The 15036-nt window shown below is 34.7% G+C and overlaps 3 protein-coding genes across 21 annotated transcripts; 1 reads left to right on the top strand and 2 right to left on the bottom strand.

Moving 5' to 3' along the window:
* Nucleotides 1-139: 139 nt before the first annotated feature.
* LOC108624285 (antitrypsin) lies at nucleotides 140-12053 on the bottom strand. 17 transcript variants are annotated; one of them, XM_018023467.2, is made up of 8 exons: nucleotides 10786-10890; nucleotides 8913-9046; nucleotides 8554-8736; nucleotides 8270-8480; nucleotides 7985-8199; nucleotides 7728-7913; nucleotides 7518-7653; nucleotides 140-529 (listed from the first exon to the last, which is right to left on the bottom strand). In XM_018023467.2, the coding sequence occupies exons 1-8, from the start codon at nucleotides 10793-10795 to the stop codon at nucleotides 399-401; spliced, it is 1206 nt and encodes a 401-aa protein (XP_017878956.1). In that variant the 5' UTR covers nucleotides 10796-10890; the 3' UTR covers nucleotides 140-398. The 17 variants fall into 17 exon arrangements, with proteins under 17 accessions (XP_017878956.1, XP_017878948.1, XP_017878947.1 ...); XM_018023459.2 differs by lacking the exon at nucleotides 140-529 and adding an exon at nucleotides 1047-1278; XM_018023458.2 differs by lacking the exon at nucleotides 140-529 and adding an exon at nucleotides 1409-1576.
* Nucleotides 12054-12474: 421 nt separating this feature from the next.
* LOC108624272 (uncharacterized) lies at nucleotides 12475-13471 on the bottom strand. The gene is made up of 3 exons (XM_026812988.1): nucleotides 13423-13471; nucleotides 13143-13348; nucleotides 12475-12860 (listed from the first exon to the last, which is right to left on the bottom strand). Exons 1-3 carry the CDS (start codon nucleotides 13469-13471, stop codon nucleotides 12669-12671), a joined length of 447 nt encoding a protein of 148 aa, XP_026668789.1. The 3' UTR covers nucleotides 12475-12668.
* Nucleotides 12739-14778, top strand: LOC108624286 (EKC/KEOPS complex subunit TPRKB). 3 transcript variants are annotated; one of them, XM_018023471.2, is made up of 2 exons: nucleotides 12739-13376; nucleotides 13579-14778. In XM_018023471.2, exon 2 carries the CDS (start codon nucleotides 14165-14167, stop codon nucleotides 14702-14704), a length of 540 nt encoding a protein of 179 aa, XP_017878960.1. In that variant the 5' UTR covers nucleotides 12739-13376; nucleotides 13579-14164; the 3' UTR covers nucleotides 14705-14778. The 3 variants fall into 3 exon arrangements, with proteins under 3 accessions (XP_017878960.1, XP_026668847.1, XP_017878959.1); XM_026813046.1 differs by having other exon boundaries at nucleotides 12739-13491; XM_018023470.2 differs by having other exon boundaries at nucleotides 12739-13751; nucleotides 13931-14778.
* Nucleotides 14779-15036: the final 258 nt, after the last annotated feature.

Genomic DNA, 15036 nt, shown 5'->3' with positions numbered 1-15036 from the left:
CTTGGAAGAATGTTATGGGATCAGTGTTTTTCGATGATTTGATGATTTTGAAAAGGAACGGATGATCTACATGTACGACTTCGGGCGGGTTGGGTAACATTAATACCATAATTCCTGCTCCTGTGAAAACATAGTAATCGATTGTTAAAGAGGAATCATTTATTTATTCCGAGCTGGACGAACTCTGGAACGTTAAACACGATAAACGAGCAACAAGAATAAAATGCACAGTACAATGAAATGTTGCATGATATTGAACACTTACAACATATCAATGTCGCATTATTTAAAGCTTTAATAACATGCTGCGTAACATTAATTTGACAAGGAAGTTATTTGAAAGGTTTCAAGACAGAACATAATATAACGTGTATTAACAAAGATAGACACTAAGGAAATCATCCGAGTTTCACTATCAAGCCGTTGAAAAGTGGTAATTGCTTATCCTGTTCATATATCGCGAAGTAGAAGGGTCTGTCAGCATGGAAGCTTAGACTCGGTTTGAGAGAATGGAATTCCAGTTCGATACCTAGAATGAAACAAACAATATTTATAAATTGATTTAAATTCATTAAAATGAAAGAGCCCTCATGCAATGAATTTAGTTGACTGTTTCAAAAATGTAATGTAATATTAAATGCATTAACACAGATGAACAGTAAGGGAGTCATTCAGGTTCCTCTATTTAATTTTAAATTAATTAAAATAAAATACCTCTCAAGCAGTGAATTTGTTTGAACATCTTAAAATAGGATGCTTATAACTTTCTGATTTGCCTTACGGCATATCATACGCAACTAGCAAACAGAATCGAAATAGTAATATCTACGTGCAATTTCCAAGGGACACCCATAGATTTCATACCCGGATAAAAATATAATCTCAATAAAAAGACTTAATGCCCTCAAACAGTTATTAAACCATTAAAGGTTTGTCAGCTTTAAACTTTATAGCTGATTAATATGACATTGGCATCAAGAAGATACTTAAAATAATGTTCATTAAACGTTAGGTGCTTTTCAATAATTACCACAAACACAAGCCTGTATGCCCCATATCAGTACATTTATATTAAAAAAAATACAACATAAAATGTTTCCAGATAAGATATAACAAAACACTTCAACATAAGTAACTACAGTGTCTTCATTAAACCACTGAAAATCAGTAGCTGATTGTTATCTTCACGATATATTGCGAAATAGAAGGGTCTGTCAGCTTTAAAGACAACAGGTGGTAGTAATGGCACAAAAATCGCTGAAGGAGCCAGGATAACACCTGAAATAAAATCGATTAAATAGTATGTATTCTTAAATAATTACAAGCGGAAAGGTGTGATCTCATATCAATACATTTATTTAAAACAAAAATACAACATAAAATGTTCTCGGATGAAATATAACAATACTTTTCAAGATAGATAACAGAACGTATTAAGGTTTCGTTATTAAACCATTAAACATCAATAGTGGATTGTTATCTGTACGATATATCGCGAAATAGAACGGTTTGTCAACGTTAAACGTTACAGGCGGTTGTACTGGAAAACGACCCGATTTAAACATCATCACGACACCTAAAATAAAGTGTATTAAACATTAAGTGTTCTTAGATAATTACCAGTGAAAAGCTGTTTGCCACAATACATTTATATTAAAGAAAGTATAACATGGAATGTTCCCAGATAAGATATAACAAAAGCCTTCAACGTAGGTATCGTAAAGAAAGCTATTACAGTTTCGTTAATAAACCATTGAAAATCGGTAAGTGATTGTTGTTATCGCTATGGTATATTGCGAAATAGAAGGGTTTGTCAGCTTTAAAGATTGCAGGTGGTTGTAACGGTGCAAAACTCCGACCCAACGCAATAACACCTAAAATAAGATTCATTAAATGTTAAGTACTTTAAAATAATTAGCCGTGAGAAGCAGTGCGTCCCATATGAATACATTTATTTAAAACAAACATACAACATACAATATTCCAGTATGAAATATAACATATAACATAAAACGTTTCAAGACAGATTAAGTAGCGAAAGCTATTAAAGTTTCGTTATTAAACCATTGAAAATCAGTAACTGATTGTTGTTATCTCCATGACATATTGCGAAATAGAAGGGTTTGTCAACTTTGAAGATTGCAGGTGGTGGTGGCAAACTATATCCAACCATAAGAACACCTAAAATAGAGTACATTAAATGTTAGGTGCTTTTAAGCAATTACAAGTGAAAAGCTGTGCATCCCATATCAATATATTTATTTAATACAAAAATACAACATAAAATGTTCTCGGATGAAATATAACATAAAACGTTTCAAGACAAATTAAGTAGCGAAAACTATTAAAGTTTCGTTGTTACACCATTGAAAATCAGTAACTGATTGTTATCTTGACAATGTATTGCGAAATAGAAGGGTTTGTCAGCTTTAAAGATTACACGTGGCGGTAATATAGGGTTACCCAATCTATCCCAGAACACGACACCTAAAATAAATTGCATTAAGTATTAAGTGTTCTTAAATAATTGGCAGTAAAAAACAGTGCATCTCATATCAATACATTTATTAAACAAAAAAAAAAAAAAATACAATATGAAATGTTTCCGGAGGAAATATAATATTACACGTCTCAAGATAGATAAGTAACGAAAGGTATTAAGGTTTCGTTATTAAGCCATTAAACATCAATAATGGATTGTTATCTACCGCGATATGACATATCGCGAAATAAAACGGTTTGTCAGCTTTAAATATTGCACGCCCTCCTAGTGTTTTCAGCATCCAGATACCTAAAATAAAGTGCATTAAGCATTACGTGATCTTAGATAATTTGCAGTAAAAAACAGTGCGTTCCATATCAATGCATTTATTAAAAAAAAATTACAGTATGAAATGTTTCCCGATTAAATATAACATAAAATGTTCCCGGATGAAATATAACACAAAACGCTTCTAGTTAGAACACAGTATCATAACGAGAGGTATTAAGGTTTCGCTATTAATCCATTAAATAGCACCAGATGATTTTCTTTATGATATATCGCATAATATGAAGGTCTGTCAATTCTAAAGACTGTAGGTGGTTGTGGCATGATAGGCAACGATAGAGGCACGATCTTCATACCTAAAATAAAGTGTATTAAGCATTAAGTGTTTTTAGATAATTGGCAATGAAAAACAGTGCGTCGTACATGAATACATTTATTAAAAAACAAATACAATATGAAATGTTTCCGGAGGAAATAATATAACATAACACGATTCAAGATAGATAAGTAACGAAACGTATTAAGGTTTCGTCATTAAACCATTAAACATCAATAATGGATTGTTATCTGCCGCTTTATAACATATCGCGAAATAAAACGGTCTGTCAGCTTTAAATATTGGACGCGATCTTCCGGTTCTCCACATGAAGACAACTAAAATAAAGTGCATTAAGCATTAAGTGTTTTTAGATAATTAACAGTGAACAATTGTGCGTCCCATATCAATGCATTTATTAAAAAAAAATTACAATATGAAATGTTTCCAGATTAAATATAACATGAAATGTTCCCGAATGAAATATAACATAAAACGCTTCTAGTTAGGACGTAGTATCATAACGAGAGGTATTAAGGTTTCGCTATTAATCCATTAAATAGCACCAGATGATTTTCTTTATGATATATCGCGTAATATGAAGGTCTGTCAATTTTAAGGACTGGAGGTGGTATTGGCGAGATAAGCAACGATAGTGGCACGACCTTGATACCTAAAATAAAATGCATTAAATATTAAGTGTTCTTAGATGATTAGCAGTGAAAAACTGTGCGTCTCACATCAATACATTTATTAAAAAAAAACAAATACAATATGAAATGTTTCCAGATTAAATATAACATAAAATGTTGCTGGATGAAATATAACATAAAACGCTTCTAGTTAGGACATAGTATCACAAACGAAAGGTATTAAGGTTTCGCTATTAAACCACTGAATAGCACCAGATGATTTTCGTTATGATATATCGCGTAATATGAAGGTCTGTCAATTCTAAAAACTGCAGGTGGTGTGAACGACGCATACACCCACTCGACACCTAAAATAAAGTGCATTAAATATTAAGTGTTCTTAGATGATTAGCAGTCAAAAAGTGTGCGTCATATAACAATATATTGATTAAAAAAAAATGTTACGTAAAATGTTTCCAAATGAAATATAGCATAAAATGTCTTCAGATGAAATATAACAAAACCCTTCTAGTTAGAGCATAGTATGAAGATGAAAGTAGAAAGATGTTAAGTTTTAGTTATTCAACCATTAAAAAGCAGATGATTGTCGTTATGATATATCGTGTAATATGAAGGTCTATCAGCTTTGAAGACCCAAAATGAAGTACATTGAATATTAAATGCTTTGAAATAAAAGACTGTACCTCAATGCATGAATTTATTAAAACATATATATGGCATAAAATGTAATATAAAACATTTCATGATAGAGCGTAAGTGACCAACACCATTACAGTTTCTCTGTTAAACCACTGAAAAGCACTAATTGATCATGGTAATGTATCTCATAATAGAATGGTCTGTCGACTTTGAAGATTATAGGCTGAGGTTTGGGGTAAGGACGAATTTCAATTGATTCGTTGTACACGATACCTAAAATAAAGAACAATATACTTTATATTTTTATATAATTAATAATAAAAAGCTACGTGCTCTCAAACAATAAATTTATTTAGATATTTGAAGATAAAAAGTCGCATAGTAAAACACCGTCGTAACAAAAATTATTCGAGTTTTGTTATTAAACCATTAAATAATACTAATTGATTAAAGTTATGATGTATCGCGAAATAAAATGGTTTGTTGATTTTAAAAACTACAGGCGGAGGAGGTACGATGTGAACAGCAGTCAATCCGAATATGATACCTAAAATAAATTCAGTGAAGTATTATATGATTACACAATTAGTATCCAAAAGATATTATAAATGACAGTAATAAATAGGGTCTTAATTAAAATGCTGTAATGAAGCCTACGGTTATAACAATAATGAAGACCGATTTTCTGTTTTACAGATTAATTATGTTTAAGCTGGTCATTCATGGCTTAATTGAGTTTTCGAAGCGCATGCACTATTTATATGTGATTCGTACTCGTAACCGTGACATTCTCATTTCATAAGTTAATTCCGTTGAACACATTGTCTATTTAGTCTTACTTTTCTTAGGGCTCATTAATCTGACCAGAGAATAATGACAAGGTGAAATCGATTTCACGCTGCTTGTCATTTACATGTTTTATGACATGATAAAAAAATGGGTGCTGAGCAAAGAATTTCGGTCGCCGAGCTCTTTTTTGTAACATGAGACCTGCAACAAAATTGTAATAACGATAACGAGCTTTTTCGATACATGCAGTTTTCTCAGCACTCGAAGATAGGAGAAATATTTAAAGATGTATGTATAATTTTTTAAATTTTGAGTTATAAGCGTTTATTGTCTACTACAATTTCCATGTCATGGAGAGACGTTTAGCGGTATACGTCTTCTTTGAAAAGTTTGGTCAGCTCTGACTAGATTCTAATAACCGAACGTTAGATACAGACAAGTGAATCAATAAGACGGATCGAGAGCTCGCCCAGTGAATATGGGGACGTGAACGGCTTCAGTTTCGGTGGTCGCAATTTTCTGGATAATGCTATAAACGAAAGGGCGGTCTATCATCACTTTGGCCCTGTGGATCATACAGCGTGTTGTTAATATCATACCTGGAACAAACCATGATACGACCTTTCTGACTTTCCATCGAGTGACGCTCCTCTCAACTTTTCACTACTGTTGTCACACACACGGCAAACGTGCACTAGACGATCATAGCTAATGTCAAAAACTTAAAGAATTTAGACGTAACTGTGCAGCGATTTTTACATATGCGATATGCATTCGTTTCAAGCTCGAACCTAGATTCGATGAAAAGCAGCTTACTTAAACACGATTCAATGAAATTAAAGGATAATGGAACTGTCAGTAAATTAATGTACATAAATGATGTCTTAAGGTGGTAAATGCTTCTGCATATAAAAATTCATTTATTGAAATCAGTCAAGCCATAGTAAAGCGACTTATACTAAAATGGCAGAGATTGGCAAGATAATACGTAAACTATCATTGTTCGCTCTCCTAAATTGTCGATAAAAAAAGAATACTTAAAGACTGAATACTTTAAGACAGTAGAAGTTATCGTATAAAATCGAAATCGTCTCATTCTCGATAAGGAACGTTATGACATGGCTTTCACTAAAAATAAAATCACGCCGTGGTATCGAACGACCGACAGGAATGGTCGATCGACGTGGATCTCAATGGGCTTCGGCGGTGACCAAAAGTTCGCAAGAGGCCTTATGCCGAGACCTGCCACAATCAATTAACACTGAATTACTCGTTTGAGTCACACTCGTAAATCAAATAGGGATGGCTACTACATACGTACTATCATCGTTCTGCTCTGTCCTAACTGGAATTTCTCTCCGCTTCACGGTTAGAACAGACCCGAACGGTTACAATTTTCTAACTTCTCAACCCCCTAAGTGCTGACATTACCGGGCGTTTGTTACGCTAATTCACAAGTCTGACTGTATTAAAGTGATAAAGACAGGAGAAAGCGAGAGCGCGCCATTTATTGTGAATTACGAAACATTATTGACAGAGATGAAGAGAAATCATGCGGAGTCGAAGTTAACGACTCGCCCGTTGAAGAGAACTACGTCGTCGTTCCTTGTTGTAATTGCATACAAGAACGGTCGGTTTACTTTAATCACTTCTCCGTCGTCGAGGAAGAAGAAATGAATCTCGAGTGCTGTTGAAGAAAACAAATAAATATGGACACTGTTATTAACTGACCGAGCCTCGCCACCATTTGATCCCTCGTCTTCATCTATCATTATATCTCCTTCGCTACAGTTTGTTAATGATTAGCTACGATTTTTAGTTAAGAAGTACAGAGCTATAAGAATGTCCATTCTGATTGTCCGGAACAGAACTTGTTAACAAGCCATCAAGTTTTATCCTCTCGACAATTATTCCTAATACACCAGCAACTATCAGTGTAATTCGTTCGATATCTGATTCCTTCATTCATGAAATGTATTAGTTGACCTTCCAGGCAAGCGTGCAGTAACAAATTAGCGTACAACCAAGCGAATAAACAATAAGAGAAAACAGAAGCCGTCACCTGGTGCAGCAAACGTGAGTAAGCATTTAACTGATTATTATCTACTAATCGTATAATGAAACAGGTTTTACATAGCACACAAATTTCGGACAGTTTGTAGAAAGCAATAAAGCCAAACTGTCCTGAAGTAAACGAGAAATGAAATTAAGCAAAATATTGTTTTTTAACTTCAATTAGTAAAATTATAATAAATGTATTATAATTGTTTTCTATAATTAAATTCTTCTAAATGCATTTCTTTATTTTGCTTAATTTCAACGCGTACAAGAGAGATCTTCAATGACTTACCAGTGGCAGCCGCGGCCTCACTGCCTTCTTCGTTAACTTCGATGAACGCCTTTTGCACGACCTTACTGATCTGCAGCGGTGCGTCAGAGATTCCACTGAAGTTGGCTTTGCCGCTAAAAGCATCGACCAAACCCATCTGCGCAAATCAAATATTAGTATACAAATATTATCCAGAAATCTCTTATGTATATTATAAACTGTGCTACGTACCTTCTGAAGCACGCTGTTAAGTTGTATTTCGCTTTCCGCCTTGAACTTTGGTAAGAATAGTTCCACTTCGCGCACGTGTCCATGCTGCAAGATGCTGGTCAAGCTCGTATTCTGCAATTTCGCCTCGAGCTGGGGCAAACCGTCGATTTCGTCCGGAAGTATGATGACCATGCTCAGCTCTTGACCCTGTAAATTCACTCGCTCATTTTCGGTACCGTAAAATCCAATGAAAACTGTTTCGGTGTCCCGAAGCTTACCTTGTACGGAATCTCAACGAATTTAGCGTTCATGTCGGAAAGCACTCCGTATCTGTAGTCACCTCGACGGAACATCGTAGGAACGTTCTTAGTCGTGTCCTTAGTAATATGGAACGGCCTGTCTTCGGTAAATTGGGCATCGAATTTATGTTGCCATTTACCCTTGAAGTATATCGCGTTAACAAGTACCATCGCCGTATCACTACTTAAATCGCCTATTTAAAGAAAATAGTATAAATGAAAGTATATCTCTGTGTGAGACTGAACAATAGAAGATTTACGAACCTGCTTGAATCAAATCTTTAATAAGATTGTTCGTATTCTGTTCGACCCATGCATTAATTATTTGCGCAGCTTCTACATTTTTCGCAAAATCTAGCATTTGCGTTGCGGAACGGAAGTAGGTCTGCGTCAACTGTGTATAAGTTGGCTTCGGGGGAAATTTGTCAGTTGTAAACACTTTGTTTGCGATCAGAAGTTTGTTCTTTTTAACATTCTGAATATAGAAGAACATGATTCAGTACATGGAATATCGACCATATATATTTAAACAAAGTAAGCATGCTCACGTTGAGTGTATCGATAAGTTTCTGATAACCAGTATGGCCAAGACTATCCGGGGATGGAAGATGAAGCACTTTCTTAAACTGGTTTGCTGTCTCTCCGCCAGCACCGTAGCCAGTCATAGCAAGAACAACGGCTGCGCTCAAAGGAGATGATATCAGATTGCCTGGGTTCTCGTCCACCACAGTCTGCAATGATTTTTTTATATACAATCTCACGTATAGAAATGCGAAATTTATAGATCACGGATTTTTATGCAACGTGAAATATCTAATAAGTTTAAGAGATCTGTTTTAAACAAAAAGTTTAATATACGAAATTCTTCACGAATGCATAAAATCCGCAGGCTGGTCATTTATTATACCTTGAAGAACGAGGAGGAAAATTGATTCGAACTCTGGGAAACGGCATTAAGTGCTTCGAGCTCATTCTCGAGTTTAGCATCGTCTGCCTGCGTCATTGCGATTGAGGCAAAGGCCACTACCAAACTTCCAATTACTGAAAAATAATCATGGAAGTTATTCGATTATAAATTACGATTATATTAATAATTACTCCATCGTGTCATTGTACTTTCTCATTTTCGAATTTAACAGTACGTAACATCGAATACGAATATACGTAACTGGTCCGAATATACCACAGTATTTATTATGTAGACCACATGGTCTCAAGGTTCAAGGTCCAGAGATTCGTGAGACTGAACCACCGAAGGACAACAACTACGTGAAATGATTAACGATATCCGGGACAGTGTTCCAACTAGCAACACAATTCTTTATTATTATTTATCGCCTTCCTCTTACAACTTATATTTATGTAATACAACGTTTGTCTCCACGAGTAGCTGAGATTACAAAAATGAGATATTTTTATACACAGATAAAGTTAACATAAATATAATAATTCGCAATCGATGATTATGTCACTACTTCCACACACAAGCAATTCGTATTATATGACGCATAATTATGTACGTTGATAATCAAAAATGGTAAAATAAATACGAATCAATTCTTATGATTTGTTTAATCAGAAAGCACACTCACAGTAACAGCTCTCTGAGTGATCAAATAAAGGAACAGAGTACAGAACATGTGTTCATATGTAAAGGATGTTAGAGTGAAGGTCTAATCCATTGAGATAATAGAATAATGTAAATTAATCTAAGTATACCAATTTTAGAATAATAACGCAAGTAATTTAACTGCGACGCTGTCGATAGTTTTACAAATAAATAATTCGGTGTATCAATAACTTCGGTGTTTCCCTAAGTATCGATGGGGAATACCCATTTAAACCGCGGACAAACGTTATGATAATTATCTCGTTTTTAACGCGACTATGTAATGACACGTAATTGTCGACACATAATCGAACAATGGTTTATGAACACCAAGTTATAACGATAATTTTCATCCGGTATAAATGCCGGTAAAAGGAAAACGATTGATTCGTAGGAATGATTCATGAAAAATTGTAATTTTTTATCAAGGAATATTTAAATTACTCCTGTCACTAAGGACGATTGTTCTTGGAATAATTAATTGTTCTTCATTTCTCATCACTTTATTTCTTCCTCTACGGTCGCTCAATAAATTCTTGACGAGCTACGACAGTTTTATTTTTGAAAAATTAATAAATTATTGGATTTATTAGACAAGATACGACGCGAAACATCGTAGAATATCCGACGCGAATGGAACGTGATTTTCTTCAGTTTTGTTGGACTCCCTCGTGACGTGAACGGGAATACCAGGTAGATATAGCAATTTATTTCCTACGTGCTTGCCCGTAATTTTTAACGACATATTTTTCACTCACTCGTAGATTACTCAAATTACGCGATACTTTTTATATTTCCTTACGTAATAATAATTGGAAGTTTTTATCAATGATTTTCGACCTATTAAAATTGAATTAGAACAATGCAATTGTTAAATGAATATTCTTATACTACGTTTGGTTTGTACGTGTGAATCAAGGTTTATTTGATAGAGAGACAGAAATATCGGGTGGCAACAAAGAACGTGTTCGAATATGCCTTCAATTTGCATATGTTAAACACGTTTTAAAGATCGCGGATGTAAGCGAATAGGAAATACAGGAATCCATGCGGATAAATGTTATTTACGATCGAGGCAGAAATGAAAATTCAACTGTATTCGTTTGGCTTGTTAGAAGGCTACCCGGCAAGCTGTCATTCTGTCACATATGCGTATGGAAATGTTACTTACGTATACGCATGATTACGGTTCGATCGTCGAGTCCAGTCTTCTTCGAAACTTGAACGTGAACTGCGAGAGGCGAGCGAATGGTACAGAATAAAACCGCGATAAATAACTGTGGGGATGGGACTGGGAAAATCCTGGCAGTGGAAGGAACGAACCTATCAAGGATTCGTAGCGAACGAACAACCAATCGTGCAATACCAGTAACAATTCAACGACGTCTAGTTTAAATCCGATTGGTCCACGACCAAAGAAAATAACAAACATGCTTAGAATTAAGATTAGAATTACCGCCGTTCATGTATAAGAAATTTTAGTATAGATATTTTCCATGAATAACACTGAAAAATAGATTTTTATTGCACAGTGATATAGATAAGCCGCACGGTTACTGCTTACTGCAGTTATCTAAACATGTAAACTTGTTTAAACATTCCTTACGTAGTTATTATTTTTAGTAGTTTTTCCATACGTACAAGATAACTCGATCTTCACTAGCGTTTCTTAGTACTTGATTCCTAACGAAATTATTCAACAGTAACACAATTAAAATTGTTCTGGTTATACAGTCTTCCCACGCATGTATACGCGTGTTTTAATTGAGACGCATGTATACGCGTGTTTTAATTGAGACGCATTTCCTGATTTTCCTATTTCTCAACTGTTTCAGCACATTCGCTCGTAATTTCAAATTGATATAACTCCAAAATGAGCTTCCGATTTCTTTCAAAATTATCCATTTCAGTTTAATGTGATAATTACTAATATTTATTCACAAAGTTATAGCGAGAATAATTTTACATTTTTCGAAATTCTTGTGTACAGATGACTACATATTTATATCATTAAACTGTTGATACTGTTATCTGAGGGTTTTCCACAAGTGTCTGACGTTAAGCTTACGAATCATATTACGTAGAGAAATTTTTAACAAGCCGCTACGACTGGAAATGAAGCAATTAAACAAATATCAATGAGAAAATGACCCTGACCTCTTTAATCACGTCTACTCTCTTCTATTCCACATTGTCGAGATTAGCATTATATCTTTTGACTTCAACAAAACGATTGATCTTCAACACTATATATATCCATGACTCATATATTATTCTCAGCAGCTTTGACAGCCAAAGTTTGACTACCGGCTTGGAAATATTTGACTAATAATAATCGTACTTACCGGATGCTTAATTTTCCACAAATCACGAAGTTGCCGCGCAGTTTCTCGATTGTCCTTTATCGAGGTATAGGTACAGGTACCTACTCACACTTTTACCAATTGGATCAGATCGCTACGTGACTAACGTGACAGATCAGCCTACCCACACGTCGACAATGGTTCCAAACGGACGACAGACTGGCGCCTCGGTAAAAAAGCGCCTTGAAGTTAGCTTTGAATAAAAGCGTAGTATAGCAAAAGGTAAATACTATATAAATTCGGTGGCTCAAATTGCGGGAGTATGTATCAATTTCATTTCTATGATAGTGTTGTATGTGTCGTTATTTTACGATTTACACGTGATCCGCACTTTAGAAAATGAATTTCGTCACGTTGTGAGATGTGTATAACACTTTACCTGATTGAGTTTTAGTTTACGTGCCTCCTGCGTGAATCCCGCACCTTACAATGAACAGTTAGTCCACGTATCGTAACTTATATCATCGATAAGATTATCTTAAGATAAAAAGGTAAGAAATGTGTGTCACCGATATATTTATTGATAGTATCAGAAATATACTATCCTTAATTTTTATTGTATCGTATAAAAGAGAATCATTCTATATATTTTTACGATTGATAAGATCTATGATTTCATCGGATATATCTTTTATTTAAATCTCCCGTGTCCTCCTAATTGTACAGTGTTACGTTGAAGCGATAAGAGACGTTAAGCTTTCTCAAAATACTCGCCGTCAATCTTTATTCCACGAAAAGCTCGATTCCTGTCGCAACATTTGTGTCCTGGATATTTCTGGCAGAGATCGCAACCACACACTGGTTCGCGTGGCTCATGATATCGACCCTTCGGTGGGCAAGGCGGAGGCAGAGGTTTTCCACAGCAACACGGCCTACATGGATCCTAAAAAGTTATTCTACTCAATCATATTGTACTCAATTTGATTTATATCTCTTGTGTGTGTCACGTAAGCTTTATCTTTACACGATGCTTAAAGAAGAAATCTAAAAAATCGGTGTAAGCGGTCTCAAGCGGGATCATAAGCTATCGTGCTTGACGTATGTTACAATTGAAACGAGATTACATATGTAATCAGAAATAATTATACCATAGATTATTATACTCCTATTGACCTAAATTGTGTCAGTAATTTCAGACATTTCAACAACTAATTCCAAATCGTACCTGCATTTTTATGTAACAGCAAGTTGTTCGAACAGAGGGACAGATCTCTTGTCTGGGATCGACGTATGACTTCTTCGATTCTTTGTCTTTATCTTTTTTATCACCGTCCTCCAAGTGATCCTGCGAGCGTTCTTGATCAATCCTTTTCTGTTTATGGGGGCATGCCGACTGTTTTTTACTCGAAGTCCAACGAACTCCGGAATGTACTAATCGAACGATCAATTATATCGATCGGTAATTTATAGGAATCACATCATGAAAAGAGAGACGAATTAATTACCGTAGTCAATGAGTCTGCCCAGATAGCTTGTGCATTTTTCATTGGTCATAATTCGCTTGCTATTTTAAGGTTTTATTGTGCTTTTAGTTTGGTTGTAAGAAGAGCACTTGGGTATGGTATTCCGTTGTGGATTTTAACGATTCATTTTTGTATCAGGTGAAGTTTCGATGTTAACCAAAATTTGGAGCGACTCCATGGTTTATACGGTTGCCCGTATGAATCGGTCCGATGTTCAACCGTTCTTTTTTCATCAACGAAATATATTGAACGGAAATAATTCGGTGTCCCCACCCGGAGGACGTCTCGAAATAATTAAGACAGATAGATAGGTAATATATTTATTTCACATTTAAGAAGTTACAGAATACAAAAATTTCATATCTGTACAATATCACTTAAGACTAATCGTAAGTAACGTACACAAAGCGAAATAAAATACTTGCTGCTGAATATCACAAAGAATATCCTGAGCGATGTAATTTAGCCAATTCAAATCACTATGCTATAGTTTTCCTATTCCTCGACGGACAGCACTGCGGTCGAAATTCCTCGAACCTTTACAACACTGAATGAAATGTGAAACTCTCATCGTGAGTGATTCCTTTCGAAATGAGCAGAAGAAATCATTGATCAAACACGAGCTTCGGAATGAGAAACAAAAAATTAAATTAATACATTCGTGATTGGAAATTGCGATTCGTAAATTTTGTAACCTTAAATTCTGTTATCGTAAATAACAAGCATGGATGCGTACACGATTCTATTAGATAATGAAACAGAAATGTGTTGCACGTTGCTTTTATTCAAAGACGTGGAGAATTCGGATGAAATTCGAAGGAAGGTAATGAACGGGGAGCTTACTTGCTCTGTTGTAAAAGCAGCCCTCGTTGCAGATCCTTTGCAAGCAATAGTGGCTGCCAATAAAGCTGCAGTCAACGCAAAGGTGAATCAACTTACTACGAAGAGTATTTACACTGAAGTGTTATTTAATTTATCGATTTCCAAGAATATATCACGTGCCTTAAAAGAATTTGGTATTAACGACAATGATAAGAATATATTGATAGTACTGATACACGAAAAGAATGAAAAGCTAATGGAAAAGATGATTGTGGACAGCATAAAAGGAGAAAGAGTGTCGATATCGAAATTGTCCGAGTTTACAGATTACGAATTAATAAAGAAAGTGTACAAAATCGAGAAGGACGAACTGAACGTTTCAAGCTTAACCAATTCGGTTGTTTCTAGGATCAGTTGTAAAGACTTTATATCAGTGAAATGAAAGCGACACTTGGCAATTTTTTGATTACTGTAAGAAGACGTGAGAATTTCAAATAAATATTACTTCACATAGTACATGTTTATATTTTGTAATCGTGTAGTAATATTTTATAAACAGTATAATTGTAATTTCCTTACTAATATTAATATCGTTATTAAATCTATATCATGTCGAGAATTCATTAATTCTTTCATCTTAGTTTAACGTTTCAGCAACTTAAACGCTATCATAATTATATCAGGGTGTTTAATGTAGAATTTCAAAATCTTAGTACATAAATATCGCATTTAATAATTAGAGTGTGATACCGTTGAGAAGAAATAATTGTTACG

The sequence above is a fragment of the Ceratina calcarata genome, unplaced genomic scaffold, assembly GCF_001652005.2.
Source record: "Ceratina calcarata isolate Rehan_Ccalc_2016 unplaced genomic scaffold, ASM165200v1 scaffold305.2, whole genome shotgun sequence".
NCBI classification, from domain to species: Eukaryota; Metazoa; Arthropoda; class Insecta; order Hymenoptera; family Apidae; genus Ceratina; species Ceratina calcarata.
Note: the sequence above shows the minus strand (reverse complement) of the source record. Positions and strands in the feature narration are given on the sequence as shown.